A 13,486-nucleotide genomic window follows, 5' to 3' on the forward strand; every position below is an offset into this window, starting at 1 on the left:
AGGAGTTCCTGTCAGCAAACTAGTAATCTAACTGACTTTCCCACAGGTAAGAACGGAATCTAGTCACCAGGAAATCATCCTCATTCAGACTGTCCATCACAATTTTTTTCCCAGACCTTTATTTTACCATTAACTTCATTGTCAAGCCAAGCACAATTTTCTCCTGCTTCTTCGGTCTGTAGGCATTCTGAACTCTTCATTGCAGGTTGCCCACCTATCAGGTATGCCTGTTTGAACTGCCCCTGCCCTGATCACAGTGCCCTTAAGGTTGGCATCAAACCCAGAATACAGTCATCATAAGGCAGGCCCAGACTGCTTGTTAAAGCTATGTACAAATGGTGATTGTTTATAAAGACTAGCAAATTACGTGAGGTTTTGTCTGATCTTGGCTAGCTGAACACTGAGTCAACTCTTATCACACATAAAGAAGCCCTATGTTATGTTGACAGTTTTGTGACTGAAGGCTCTTTAGGTATTAGACACTGCCTCTACTCTAAGGGATTATCTCTCCACAGCTGGTTATTCACGCTTCAAGATCAGCAGAGCATTGCAAAGCACAGCAAATAACAGAAAAATAACAATAGTTCTGAAAATACAACTTTCAAAATGTCCTAAGCCTGATGGCTCAAGGTCATGATAAAATATCTGTCCACCTAGATACAGCATACAAAGCTACCCGTAAGCCACAGGCAGCATTAATTGTATTATCTCTTACTATTTGTAAGCTCTTCCTGGGCACAGGCTACTGACTCACAGATGGTTTTTTGATGGTTTCTTTGTCTTCTTATTTCATTGAAGGATTTTTATCTTCGCTGTGAGATGTCAGTATATTTGAGCACTACCATGGAATTATTGCCTCCCACACTAGTTAAAAGTTGATACATTCATTCAAAAAAACAAGTTAGCAGTGAACCGTATCTACACACAGGCACTGCATATCAACAGTATTGTGTAAGAGCTCGCACAGTAGCTCAGCTGACAAGCTGTATTTTCTTAACTGGCCCCAGCCTGATCGCATACTGTTGTGTTGGTACCCTAGCCCACCCAGACAACGTGCCGGGGAAGGATCACTCCTGCTTCTTGAATGCTTCCTCGTAAGGTTCTGCTCACAGAGCACCTTCAGGCAGATTAGCAATTCTAAGGAGACTTTGATCTGATCAGTTTGGCAATTTTCATGGCTAGTAATGCTGCTAAGCCAGCTAAAACCAACTCAATTAGGCAAGATTGGCAGATATATATTTTGTTGCAGCGCTGTATCAGCTTAACAGGTGACTAGCTGTCTGTAACATTTTAATTAATGTTTACCAGGACAAAGGGTGAGCAGTTAGGCTGAGTGGTATTGATTTCTTTGCTGTGTTGAACCACAAAAAACAGGAAAAAAAGAAAACCCATAATCTGATCACCTTTTCTCAGCTGCTCTGCTGCAGCCAGAGCCTCATGCAGAGTGACTCCTGCTCCGATCACAGTCACTTGGTCATCCTTACTCTTCAGAACCACCTGCAAGGAAATGTTTCCACATATTTTTAACAATAAATCTTACTGGTAGTTCTAACATTTCTGGAGATTTTATTAAAAAGATAAAATTTTTGTCATTGGAATGCTTTAGAGGGAAAGAGGCTTTTACAGGATGAACTTTGCATATTTTTTCTGATTCTATTTGTCTGAGCAATATTTACCTTTGCCTGTCCAATATGGAAGTCTTCATTGTTGTTGTAAATGACAGGATTTTCAGGACGACTAGTTCTTATGAAACAAATGCCCTGTTTCAGAAGTAAAAACATTATAAACTACAAAACCAGAAAGGTGTTGACATTCTAGTTTGTAAATCCTATGAAAAAAATACAGCAAAATGACTTTTTCTGTCTGTTTTCCACCCTTCTATGTTACTTCTGGTTCTACTGAGTAAACTGTTCTCCACCCTCCCGCCCAATTCCCATTAAGTCTTTTTTCAATAGCTCGTTGTCTCAGACATTACAATACAGTTAACATCTTCTTAGAGCATGTTGATAACTTACAATTTTCTTTCTGATTCCAAGATCTTTATTTCTCTTTTGATCTCTTGTGGAAATGGAGAATTCTACTCCAGTCAATTAGAATCTTAGAACCTTGCCATACATGTGCAAATTTTAGTCTAGTGACTTTAAAGCAAAAGAAGAAATGCTCAGCTGAAAGCAAGGAAAAATGCTTTCCATCAGTTAGTGTTCAGATGCCTTTCCAAAAGAAGTAACCAACCAGTACTTAAATCTAATCTCTCCCTCACAATACCTGCCTGACACTCCTTTCCCTTCCTCCCCATCCTTTTTTCACAAACCACTCATCACATTTGTTACAGTCCAAATTTCCACACTCTTTCACTAAAAGCTGTACTAGCAAAACTGAAATTTTTCAGATTATTTGCTCCTTTCTCAAGGTAAATTCTTATGGCAGCCAAAAGAAGTACCAATCAAGGAAATGATCCGACCCAATACTACCAGTTCCGATTGACCATTTCTATGTTAAATTAGCTGAAGGTAAGAGAGATCAGAAAATCTGCCACAGCCACATGGGAAGTCTTAGTCGTCTTCAGCCTCAGTCCAAATTAACTGCAATCCATCATTGCCATCAGAGGAGCAAAAGATGACCAGTGAGACTGCCAGCTAGCATAAGTACCAGCTCTCAGTATCTCCAAAAGAGGTAGCTGTCTTAGATTCCTGAGTTTTCATGTACAGGCACTTGATCAAAATCCTCAAGATAAACTTATCCTTCCACACCCAGCTTCAATTTTGAGCCCACACGTATCATACTATGAGTGTACTTTCTGTAATTTTGCTAAAGACCAGTAAGAGGTTACACTTGCCCTCATTTCTGAGCCAGTTTAGACCCCAAGTGCAATTGCTATGTAGTCATTTACATCTCTCCAAACCTGGCCCACAGCATTCCAGACTGTTCATTCTGCACTAGCCTGGACAGAATGTCTGCAATCTTTCCATGCAAAGAAAACATCCCACTGCTACACTGGAGCCTTTGAAAGAATTTATGTGGGTAGAGATGTGCGAGAAATATGCCAGAAGCAACAAAAGTAGTTAAAAAAAAAAAATTATTCTCTGGCTCAGAAATACCTTGGTGTTGGCAGCTATTTCCACTGCTTTTTCAGTGGCTACAGCATCGCTAGGGTAAAACACAGTGGCATTGGGAACAGCCCGGAACATGCACAGATCCTCCAGTCCCATCTGAGATGGCCCATCCTCACCTAAAAGAATTAAACCAGGGTTACAAAAAGAGTAAGCGTACACTTTGACAATCACAGTGAGGTTCAATGTAAATCAGAAAAAAAAAAAAAGTATAAAATCAGGCACACACAGGGCATGCAAATCTACCTGCTTGAGAAAAGAATCATCTTCTCCTTAAACTTGGAACCATCTAAACAGTAAATAAAGATAGAAAGAGACTAAAAAAAAAAGAGAACTAGGGTTAAAAGGAAAAGATAGAAAATAAAGTATAACAATAAAACAATACAAAAGGAAGACAACTGAAGTAGGAAGGGCACAGATACTGAAAGAGGGTCACAAGATATCTGAGCATCTTCAGATTTACATGTACTGAGGCTGCACAAGCAAAATTTATACTTGTCAACAGCGCTCCTCTAGATTTATTTAAACTGCTGGAAATGTGAAAGGAGAATTGCATGTGTTCCATCAGAAACAGAGTGTGCCCTTGGCACAACTACTGTCAAATTCTTAGGCTCACTTCAAGATTAAATGAAGGGTATGTATTTTTCTATACTATAAAAAGTCTCTTAAAGAGCAATAGGGCATTTGTGTTGTTAATTTAACAACTCAGGCACCTTATGGCATAAACTGCAGATCTATAAAAAAGAATTGCTAGTCAGAACACGTGCTGGATGCCATGATTTTACATTGTTAAAGAAACAACCCCCACAACACCCCCCACCCCCAGTGACCTTACGTAACGGTGTTTTGGGAATGGCACCGTTCCAAAATAACCATGCAGAGTTCTGAATCCAGTCATGTCACAGCCTGCAGAGCAGAAGCAGGGCAATAAGCCTTCCCACATGCACCCACTACCTGTTACTCAAGAAGGACGAGTTCACGAGGAAGGAGGAGAGTATTTTCATAAGAGCAGCACAAAACTCTGAAGAACTTTAAACATGTTAAAGAAATCAATCATTGAACTCTGCCACGCTACATTACTAATAAAGTAAGCGTGAGCCAGGAAAAGACGTTTTCAGTCTTGACAAGAAAAAAAATTCTCAACATCACAGTTTCTAAACCCGTATGCACTCTGACTGAATGAGTGGGATCTCAGTGGCATTTTCCTTTCCTAAAATGCACTCACACAATGTACACACAGAAGAGAAGCAAAATTATGAAGAACAAAATTAACAGGTATCTGAATCAGAATCTTACCCAAGGTAAACAGAGTACTCATGCTTGTCCTACTTTTGCTAACATGGTGCCAATAATACCAGCATTCACAGTTCATACTGGTAATTTACAGACTAGCACTAAGCTGAGTTCGGCCCCAAGTGCATCTTTAAAAAAATCCTGATTTACTTGGTTTTAGAGTAATGCAGATCAAAAGAGAGTAATTTTCAATTACATCTGCAAAAACCTACATTTATAGCTTAATAAAAAAAATGTGAGTGCTTAATATGAACAGTATCAAATATCTAGAATATAAAACTGGTTGTCTAAACAACTGATATTTCTATTTTTGACACACATACACTGTGATTTATTTCCCTACATGTTCAGTTTGGAAAATACAGGTTTTCCATTATTCTCTTATGACCTTGAAAATATACTTAATGTTTCAATACATGTTTCAGTCCACCAGCAACTATTGGTCTAGGAGTGAACTTAGTACAAGTTCAGAAGGTCACTGAGATAGCTATTTATTGTAAATTTAATGGGTCCAAATTTCAATGCAGCAGAAGCCCAGGTCTACCTAGAACCTCATATATAAAACTTCAATTTTCACCACAGATCTAGTTAGGATTCTGAATTTCATGCAGGCCCGAACTTCTAATAGGAAGAACATTTAATTCATACCCTTCCATTTAAAATTGAATTTTCTAACTGCTAAAGGATTTCTCTGAATTACTTTCTTTTACAACTTGGTTGCAAAACTTTGGGTTCAAATTCTTTTTTGAAAACCAGAGTTGAGGCCTGAATCAGATTTGTAACTCAAACAACTTTATACATCTAAGTATGCACTTCGCAATCACAGTTCCCAGCAGAACATTTCAAGTGCTGAAAACTGAAACTTGGCAGTGTAGTTCTAGGAGACAATTCAGGTAACCCAAAGGAGTTTTATCTTCTTAAATGAGCAAAGACCAAAGCTAATTGGCTTGTGCACCAACACCCTTTGCTGCTTGCTAAGACTTAAACTGGATTGAACTAGACTATCATGAGGTGGGAGGACTGATTTTAAACAGAAAAGAGGCTTGTAACAGAATCCCTCCCTTAATGACACATACAGAAGCCATAATCTGATATACTCTACTTACAGTCTCCACTACTAAAGCATACTCTATACAGCTGCAAGTTAAGCTTGAGGTTCTGGATGAGACTACACACGTTTACGAAGCATCTTTAAATCTTTACCAATATGACAGGTTAAACTAACTTATTTTGCTTTTAAAAAAAACCCCAAGCCTCTTCCAAACCATACTGCTAGCCAAAACTATTGAATCAAGTGAAACACTGATGTATGCAGAGAGCCTTAATCCACTACCCCTGTCAGCTCTCCTTCTCTTTCTTTTCCCCTATAGATACCTAGCAGTTTTTCAAGCATGAATTTCTACTGGCATTTTCCTTCTTGGCATGCAAGTCTGCTCCTGCTTTCATGCATGATGTCTATGCATTTCATTAAACAAAACTCCCTTCCTCCCTCAAGCCAAAATCAAAACTCAGTATAATCTGACATGTACCAAACAGTTATGATGGGAAGCAAAGACCAGAGCAGGCACAGCTAGCAAAGGCCCTCAGCCTGTTGCTCTGAGGCGCGCTGGCTACACTGCAGCACACTCGAAGTCTTACAGAGAGAAGCTGGGGGTTCCTGAGGTAACAGGAGCCAACAGAGAAACACCAGTGAAATATCTCAAAGGAATTAAGGGGTGTTTCTCTAAGAAGGTGACACGGCCAACAGCCCAAGTTGCCTCTGCACCAACACACACAGCACGGGCCACAAACAAAAGGAGCTGGAAGTCACCATGCTGCTAGAAAGCTACAACCTAGTCACTATTACTGAAACTTGGTGGGACAAATCCCATGACTGGAGTGCGGCTATCAATGGCTACATGCTGTTCAGAAGGGACAGGCGAGGAAGGAGGGGCAGAGGCATTGCCCTCTACATCAAGGAATCGATGGAGTACAAAGAGCTGTTTACGAAGAACAGCCACAAGCAGGTTGAAAGCTTACGGGTAAGAACCAGAGACCAAGGCAACAAAGGGAACCTTGTGGCTGCTGTCTACTATAGGCCACCCAATCAAGGGGAGCCGATGTCTTCTTACTCCAGCTACAGAAGGCTTCGTGCTTGCAGGCTCTTGTCCTGCTGGGGACTTATACCACCCCAACATCTACTGGAAAAGTAGCACGATTTCTTAAGCCAGGTAATAGACAGCCCTACCAGAGGGGATGCCATACTGGACCTGATGGTCACCAACGCAAGTGAGCTAATCAGTGACATCAAGACTGGAGGCAGCCTGGGCTGCAATGATCATGCACTGGTGGAGTCCACAGTCCTGAAGGATATGGGTCAGACAAAATGTAAAGTCAGGACCCTGAATTTTAGGAAAGCAAACTTGCAGCTGTTCAAGGAGTTAGTCAACAGGACTCCCTGGGAAACAGCCCTCAGGGCCAAGGGAGCAGAACAGAGCTGGCAGATCTTTAAGGATGCTTCCCATAGAGCTCTTGACCCCCAGGTGTAAGCATTCAGGAAAGAAAGTCAAGAGACCAGCATGGCTGAGTCAAGACCTGCTGGTCAAACTAAAGGGCAAGAAGGAAACGCACAGGCAGAGACAGATATCCTGGGAAGAGTACAGGGACACTGCTCAGTTGTGTAGGGATAGGGTCAGGAAGGCCAAGGTACAGCTGGAGCTGAATTTGGCAAGGGATACAAAGAATAATAAAAAGAGCTTCTACAGGTGTGTTGGCCAGAAAAGGAAGGTCAAATAAAGTGTACCCCCTTCGATGAGCAAGACTGGCAAGCTGGTAACAACAGACAAGGAGAAGGCTGAGGTACTCAACAGCATTTTTGCCTTGGTCTTCGCTGACAATCTCTTCCCCCACCTCTCAAGAGGATGGACCGCAAGACAGGGACTGGGGGTGCAAAGTCCCTCCCACTGTAAGAGAAGATCCACAGAGGACGTCAACTGTAAGAGAAGATCGTGACCACCTGAGAAACATGAACATACATAGCCCTATGAGACCTGACAAGATGCAGCCCACAGTCCTGAGGGAACTGTCTGATGTAGTTGCCAAGCCACTCACCATGATATTTGAAAAGTCATGGCAGTCAGGTGAAGTCCCAGGTGACTGGAAAAAGGGAAACACTGCACCCAATTTTAAAAAGGGTAGAAAGGTGGACCTTGGGAACTATCGACCTGTCAGTCTCACCTCTGTGCCTGGAAAGATGATGGAACAGATCCTCCTAGAAGCTATGCTAAGGCACATGGAGGACAGGGAGGTGATTTGGGACAGCCAGCATGGCTTCACCAATGGCAAGTCCTGCCTGACCAACCTAGTGGCCTTCTGTGATGGAGTGACTACATCAGTGGACAAGGTAAAAGCTACGGATATTGTCTAGCTGGACTTCTGTAAGGCCTTTGACACGGTCCCCCACAACATCCTTCTCTCTAAATTGGACAGATACAGATTTGACAGGTGTTCTGTTTGGTGGGTGAGGAATTTGTTTGATAGTGGCATCCAGACAGTAGTGGTCAATGGCTCAATTGGTGACAAGTGGCATCCCTCAGGGGTCCGCACTGGGACCAGTACCGTTTAGTAACTTCATCAATGACAGACAGTGGGATCGAGTGCACCCTCAGCAAGTTTGCAGATGACACCCAGCTGAGTGGTGCGGTTGACACACCTGAGGGACAGGGTGTCATCCAGAAGGACCTGGACAAGCTCGAGAACCCTCATGAAGTTCAACAAGGCCAAGGGCAAGGTCCTGCACCCGGGTTCAGGCAATCCCTGGTATCCATACAGGATGTGGGATGAAGGGATTGAGAGCAGCCCTGCCGAGAAGGACTTGGGGGTACTGGTGGATGAAAAGCTGGACATGAGCCAGCACTGTGCGCTCACAGTCCAGAAAGCGCATCGCATCCTGGGCTGCATCAAGAGAAGTGTGGCCAGCGGATCGAGGGAGGTGATTCTCCCCCTCTATTCCACTCTCATGAGACCCCACCTGCAGTGCTGTGTTCAGCTCTGGAGTCCTCAGCACAAGACAGACATGGACCTGCTCGAGCGGGTCCAGAGGAGGCCATGAAAATGACCATGGGGTTGGAGCACCTCTCCTATGAGGACAGGCTGAGAGAGTTGCGGTTGTTCAGTGTTGAGAAGAAAAGGCTCCAGGAGAGACCTTATAACGGCCTTCCAGTACTTAATGGGGGCCTGTAAGAAAGATGGGGACAATCTTTTACCAGGGCCTGTTGCAATAGGACAAGGAGTAATGGATTTAAACTAAAAGAGGGTAGATGTAGATTAGATATAAGGAAGAAATTTTTGACAATGGAGGGTGGTGAAACACTGGCACAGGCTGCCCAGAGAGGTGGCAGATGCCCCATCCCTGGAAATGTTCAAGGTCAGGTTGGACAGGGCTCTGAGCAACCTGATATAGTTGAAGGTGTCCCTGCTCATTGCAAGGGAGTTGGACTAGATGGCCTTTAAAGGTCGCTTCCAACCCAAACTGTTCTATGATTCCATTTCCTGAATCACGTAACAGCTTCACAGTTCTTCTTTCATTAGTACTTTGAGGTTTCTGGGTTTTTTAATCAATAAATTAACTGGTAGTAAGAAATACTGAGATAAGTTGAAGCAATTATTTAAAATCTGTGATCTTCAAAGGCATAATAAAATAAAAATATTTATTCCTTGTTAAGGATTTTTGAGATGGTGGACAAGAGCATCTGTGCAAGAATAAGTATCATTAGTCTCTCATTTTAGGGAATGGGAAACAAAGGTACAGTAAGCACATGACTGTTCTCATCACAGAGGACGTCAACTGCAAAGATGGAAAGGAACCCAACCTCCTCACTTTCAAATCAATCCCTTTATATCACTCCATACTCATAAAGTAGAAAAACTTGTAAGGAAAAGTCCTATTTTTATCAGGCCAAACTAATAAACGAGAAAAAAAGCACATGAGCTGATGAAAATTTAAAATCCTTCTCATTCTTTCTAAATACAATGTGTCTGATTGTTTTTTGCAAATATGACTTCTTCCTATAAATGGTGCCACTGTTATAACCATCACAGCTATTATTACTGATTGTCTCCACAAAGCATTATCCGTTTCCCTGCTAAACACTTATCACTCAATGGATGGGAACTGCTGATAAATAAGTCAAGGCCGCCCTTACCAATAGAAACACCGCAGTGCGACCCGCAGAGATTGATATTACTCTCGGAGATGGCAGCCATACGGATCTGGTCAAAGGCCCGTGTGAAGAAAGTAGCAAAGGTACTGGCAAAAGCAACGGTTCTGTCACGAGTGGCACAACCAACTGCAATGCTCACCTGAAAAGAGAGAGATTGTACAAGAACAGTGAATTCCTCATTTATCAGTATTTCCAGGAGATCATCTGTGGGACTTCCTACCATAAAACTTTAGCAAGAAGCTCTCAATGCAGACTAAAAATCTCTGTCCCGTCCTGCTCCTAACTGTTGGCCTTTCCAAAAAGAAAAGGAGGCAACTCACTCTCCCAGTATCTATCCTCCAGCATCTCCTCTGCTCCTCGCCTCAACCGCTCGCTGTTATTGTTGAACCTTACTGGCAGCTTCTTTTCTTTATCTGCTCCAAGCAGCCATTCACAGAGTTTTAAGACTTATCCCCCTCTCTCTTTTCCTGGATCAAAGGCTTACGCTTTCAGTCCAAAGGACATGGTTTTACTATCTCCAGCAGACAAAAATCATCATTACTAAGTGAGAATGGATTTACCTGTGTTATTTGAACTGGTATTTACTAAAGGGGCCCTTCTTCAGCAAGATGGAAATTAGAACAAGGTCTTTACGTTGTTTATTGCTACAATTACCCCATTCATTTATTTTACACAGAAACTGGTCTGCTCTAAGCATCTCTTCTCCTAAGCTGATGTAAATCCAAAAGGCCTGACTCAAGTTCCTGAAACTGCCCTAGTAGAAAATTTGCAAGAGACAGCCCATGGGTTCTTTGGCTATAAATCATTAAAGACTACAACAAATTTCTGCCTGAATTTGTGTCTTCAATTTCATGTGCTTCAGTGAACCCATACAGGTAGCAACCAAAGACTCAGTCAAAGAGATGAGTTATCAAATTATTTTAGTCCTTTCTGTACAAATGCCATCAGGCTAAATTTATTATCTGTTTCTCCGTTCTCATCTTTATACCTCAGTCTAGCATAGAACTCATTGTCACATTGTGACATTCCATTTCTTGTGAAGAAAAAAAAAAACCCTAAAAAGTCTTTTCAGAGGTAAATCTCTATAAATCACACTATGGAATTACTGTCGTTTACATGTTGACATCTCCTTGTGTTCTGCTGAAATGCAGACAATATGACCACAAAAATAAAAAAAGAGGGGGAGTTAGGAAAGAATGATTAGAAGCGTTCCTGTTGTATCACATTTGTAAGCTTTTGCCATAGCCTAGTTTCTCCTTAAGAAGTGAGCAAGTCAAATTAAACATCCGTGAACACACATATGAAAAGCAAATACTAAAACCCCGCTTTTTAAAGACTCAGACCGAATGGTCTCAGATCCTGCTGTGTGTGGAGATTAAGGGCACGGACTCCAATTGGGGATAAACCAAAGGCCTTTATTGTTTGCTGCATCATCATTATATACTTTTCTCTACTAGTACACGCGCCACTAAGTAAGCTGTGACTGGTGTACAGGCATTGTACACGCGCCACTCCTCTAAGCCCATTGGCTGCTATCCTGCAGGCTTGCGCTCCTCTCAGGTCTAACAGTCTGCACCTACTTCCCTGTTATCTTCCTTTACTCTTGTTCAAGGCTCAGGGCAGGAACTGCCTGAATCCTGTTAACTCTTTCCATCCCTTCTCTCCTTGTTGACTTACTCCTACAGCTGTGTAACACCAGTATTCCATATAACCAATAGACCAGTTACCATGTTCTGTTCAGCAATGTAGCATTCAATGTAGCGACTGGGATGTTCTTTCTTAAAAAGCTCTGAGAAGGTGGAGTTCTTTGTGTCTCCATCCAAAGCAATCACTCGATCATTAGCATGGCCCAGTTTTGCAAGTGCAACACCATAAGCTTTGCGGGTAGCCCACTAGGAGAAGAAAGATACAGCAGTACTGTTACAACTTTCTGTTTCTAGAAGTTTTTTTTCGCCCAGTTTCTTGGTTTTCCATGAGTGCACACAATTAAAAACGAAACACAACACAATCAAAGCACATATGAGAACAGCGACACACAGAAGAGTAAACAAAAAAAGAAAAATACAGTGAAGCATCAGGACACACATCTGTGCTGAGATCAGCAACTCCCTACCAATCCAGCTAGAAAATTTTGAAAACCTTGGTTTCCAATCATGGAACTCCACTGAATCTCATGGAGTTTCTTTGATTTTAAATACACATAAAATAATATGTAGGGATAATGGATAATTGATAATGATCACAAAATGAAGAAGAGCGATTTGAGTCTTTCTATTTTCATATGTCCTTTCAATATCCAGTAAGTTGAATGCCTGTGTGTCACACCACAGAGGCAGGTGTTTACCAGGATACTCAAAATATGAGAGAACAGGCGGGCAATTGAAATTGTGGCAAGGGATAACATAAAACCTCCTGCCATCCATTAAACAGTCTCACACTTCAAAGATATCTGACCAACAGCGAAAAAGGAAGGGAGTACCTTTTCTCCGACTTTGTAAGTTGGTGGAGATGGCATCTTAATGTTTCTAATATTTACTACAGGTGCATCTTCTTCTGGGAGGGCTGGAGAAAGCTTTTTCTTATTTTGGATTTTGTCATCTATTTCCTGAATGACTTGTTCAGCCATGTTTTTTGGAAGGGGTTTTCCATGCCAGCTTTCTTTATCTTCAACACCTGTGTATTTAAAATTTCATTGCAAATAAGAGAAATATAAAAGCTATTTAAGTTTTTAGCTGCAGATTTTACCCAGATAAAAGTGCAGTGGAGTATGACAGTCTATTATATTCTTCCAAGGAAGAACTTCCTTACTATTCCCACTGTAAATAAGTATAGTAATATTCAACTGCATTAAGAGAAGACATGTTTAAATACGTAAGAGAAATAGTCAAATTCCATATATTCCAAACCAGTGATGAAATTCCATCATTTTCCACTGAAATTGTTTTTAAATTGGAACTTAAAAGACCTGGTCCATAAGTGTGACAAGAAGTAAACAGTAAATCAGCATGAACAGTTAACATGAAATATCAACAGTTAGGCCTAAATAAACAAACTCAGCTAAGTTTCAACCAACACTTAACCAAGCTGTTTAATTCAAACAAGACCTGATGTTTTACAGCTTTATTTTAATACCTTCTGATGACTCTTATCTTTGTGCACCCTCACTAACAGCAAAATTACCTCTCTGGCTGATATGCTGCTTTTCACTGAGTAAGTCACCAAGAATAATGAATTTTGCTTGCTTACTCAATGAAAAGGAATTAAGATATTCACTCCCATTATTAATATTTATCTGTTCAGAAAGACAAATTCAGAGTGCTGCTAAAAGCTGTAGCTGAACAGAATCACAGCAACTCCTGACACACTGAATATGCATTCACTCCATTCTACGGATACAATGCTCAGTAGCTAGCACACATCTTGCTTGCAAGATCCAAAACAATTTTCTTACCACTAATGCTGTTGAGAAGTACAAAGAGTTCGAAATACTTTCTGCGCGCTATTGCTCAAATGTGTAGGTACATATCTTTTCCCTGGACAATGACATTTAGGTAAGTTCCACACCAGGTGAAAACTACAAAAGGATCTTAGAGGCACCATGAATTCCAAAATTCAAACAGCTGCTAACCTATGAAATAATTTCTATGGACTGCTGTACCTGTATCTCAATGAATTACACATCAGATCATATGAAATAACCTGTAGTATGACCAGGTAGCTTAGGTACCACGTCTCATGCAGCTTTGTCAAAAGTGTAACTGCAGCATCCCTCCTCGTTTTCTATGCATTTATACTGCCTGGATGGTAACAAGCAGATCCAGTTATCTGCAACACAGGGAGCTTCTGTGACAAAGTTACTCCCTTCTCTGAGTAGCCTCCGTG

The 13,486-nt window shown here is 41.4% G+C and overlaps 1 protein-coding gene across 2 annotated transcripts in view; it reads right to left on the minus strand.

Moving 5' to 3' along the window:
* TKT (transketolase) overlaps positions 1–13,486 on the minus strand; it is a 29,366-nt gene that overhangs the window by 4,382 nt on the left and 11,498 nt on the right. Inside the window, exons 7-12 of one of the 2 annotated variants that reach the window (XM_086469650.1) lie at positions 12,084–12,277; positions 11,332–11,496; positions 9,587–9,743; positions 3,099–3,229; positions 1,677–1,760; positions 1,404–1,497 (exon numbers count right to left, since the gene is read on the minus strand). In XM_086469650.1, the coding sequence (XP_086325776.1) occupies positions 1,404–1,497; positions 1,677–1,760; positions 3,099–3,229; positions 9,587–9,743; positions 11,332–11,496; positions 12,084–12,277 (825 nt within the window). The remainder of the gene's footprint in view (positions 1–1,403; positions 1,498–1,676; positions 1,761–3,098; positions 3,230–9,586; positions 9,744–11,331; positions 11,497–12,083; positions 12,278–13,486) is intronic. The other variant, XM_086469651.1, reaches the window with a different exon arrangement.

This window comes from Leptosomus discolor, chromosome 9 (assembly GCF_034619465.1).
Source record: "Leptosomus discolor isolate bLepDis1 chromosome 9, bLepDis1.hap2, whole genome shotgun sequence".
In the NCBI taxonomy this organism is placed as follows: domain Eukaryota; kingdom Metazoa; phylum Chordata; class Aves; order Leptosomiformes; family Leptosomidae; genus Leptosomus; species Leptosomus discolor.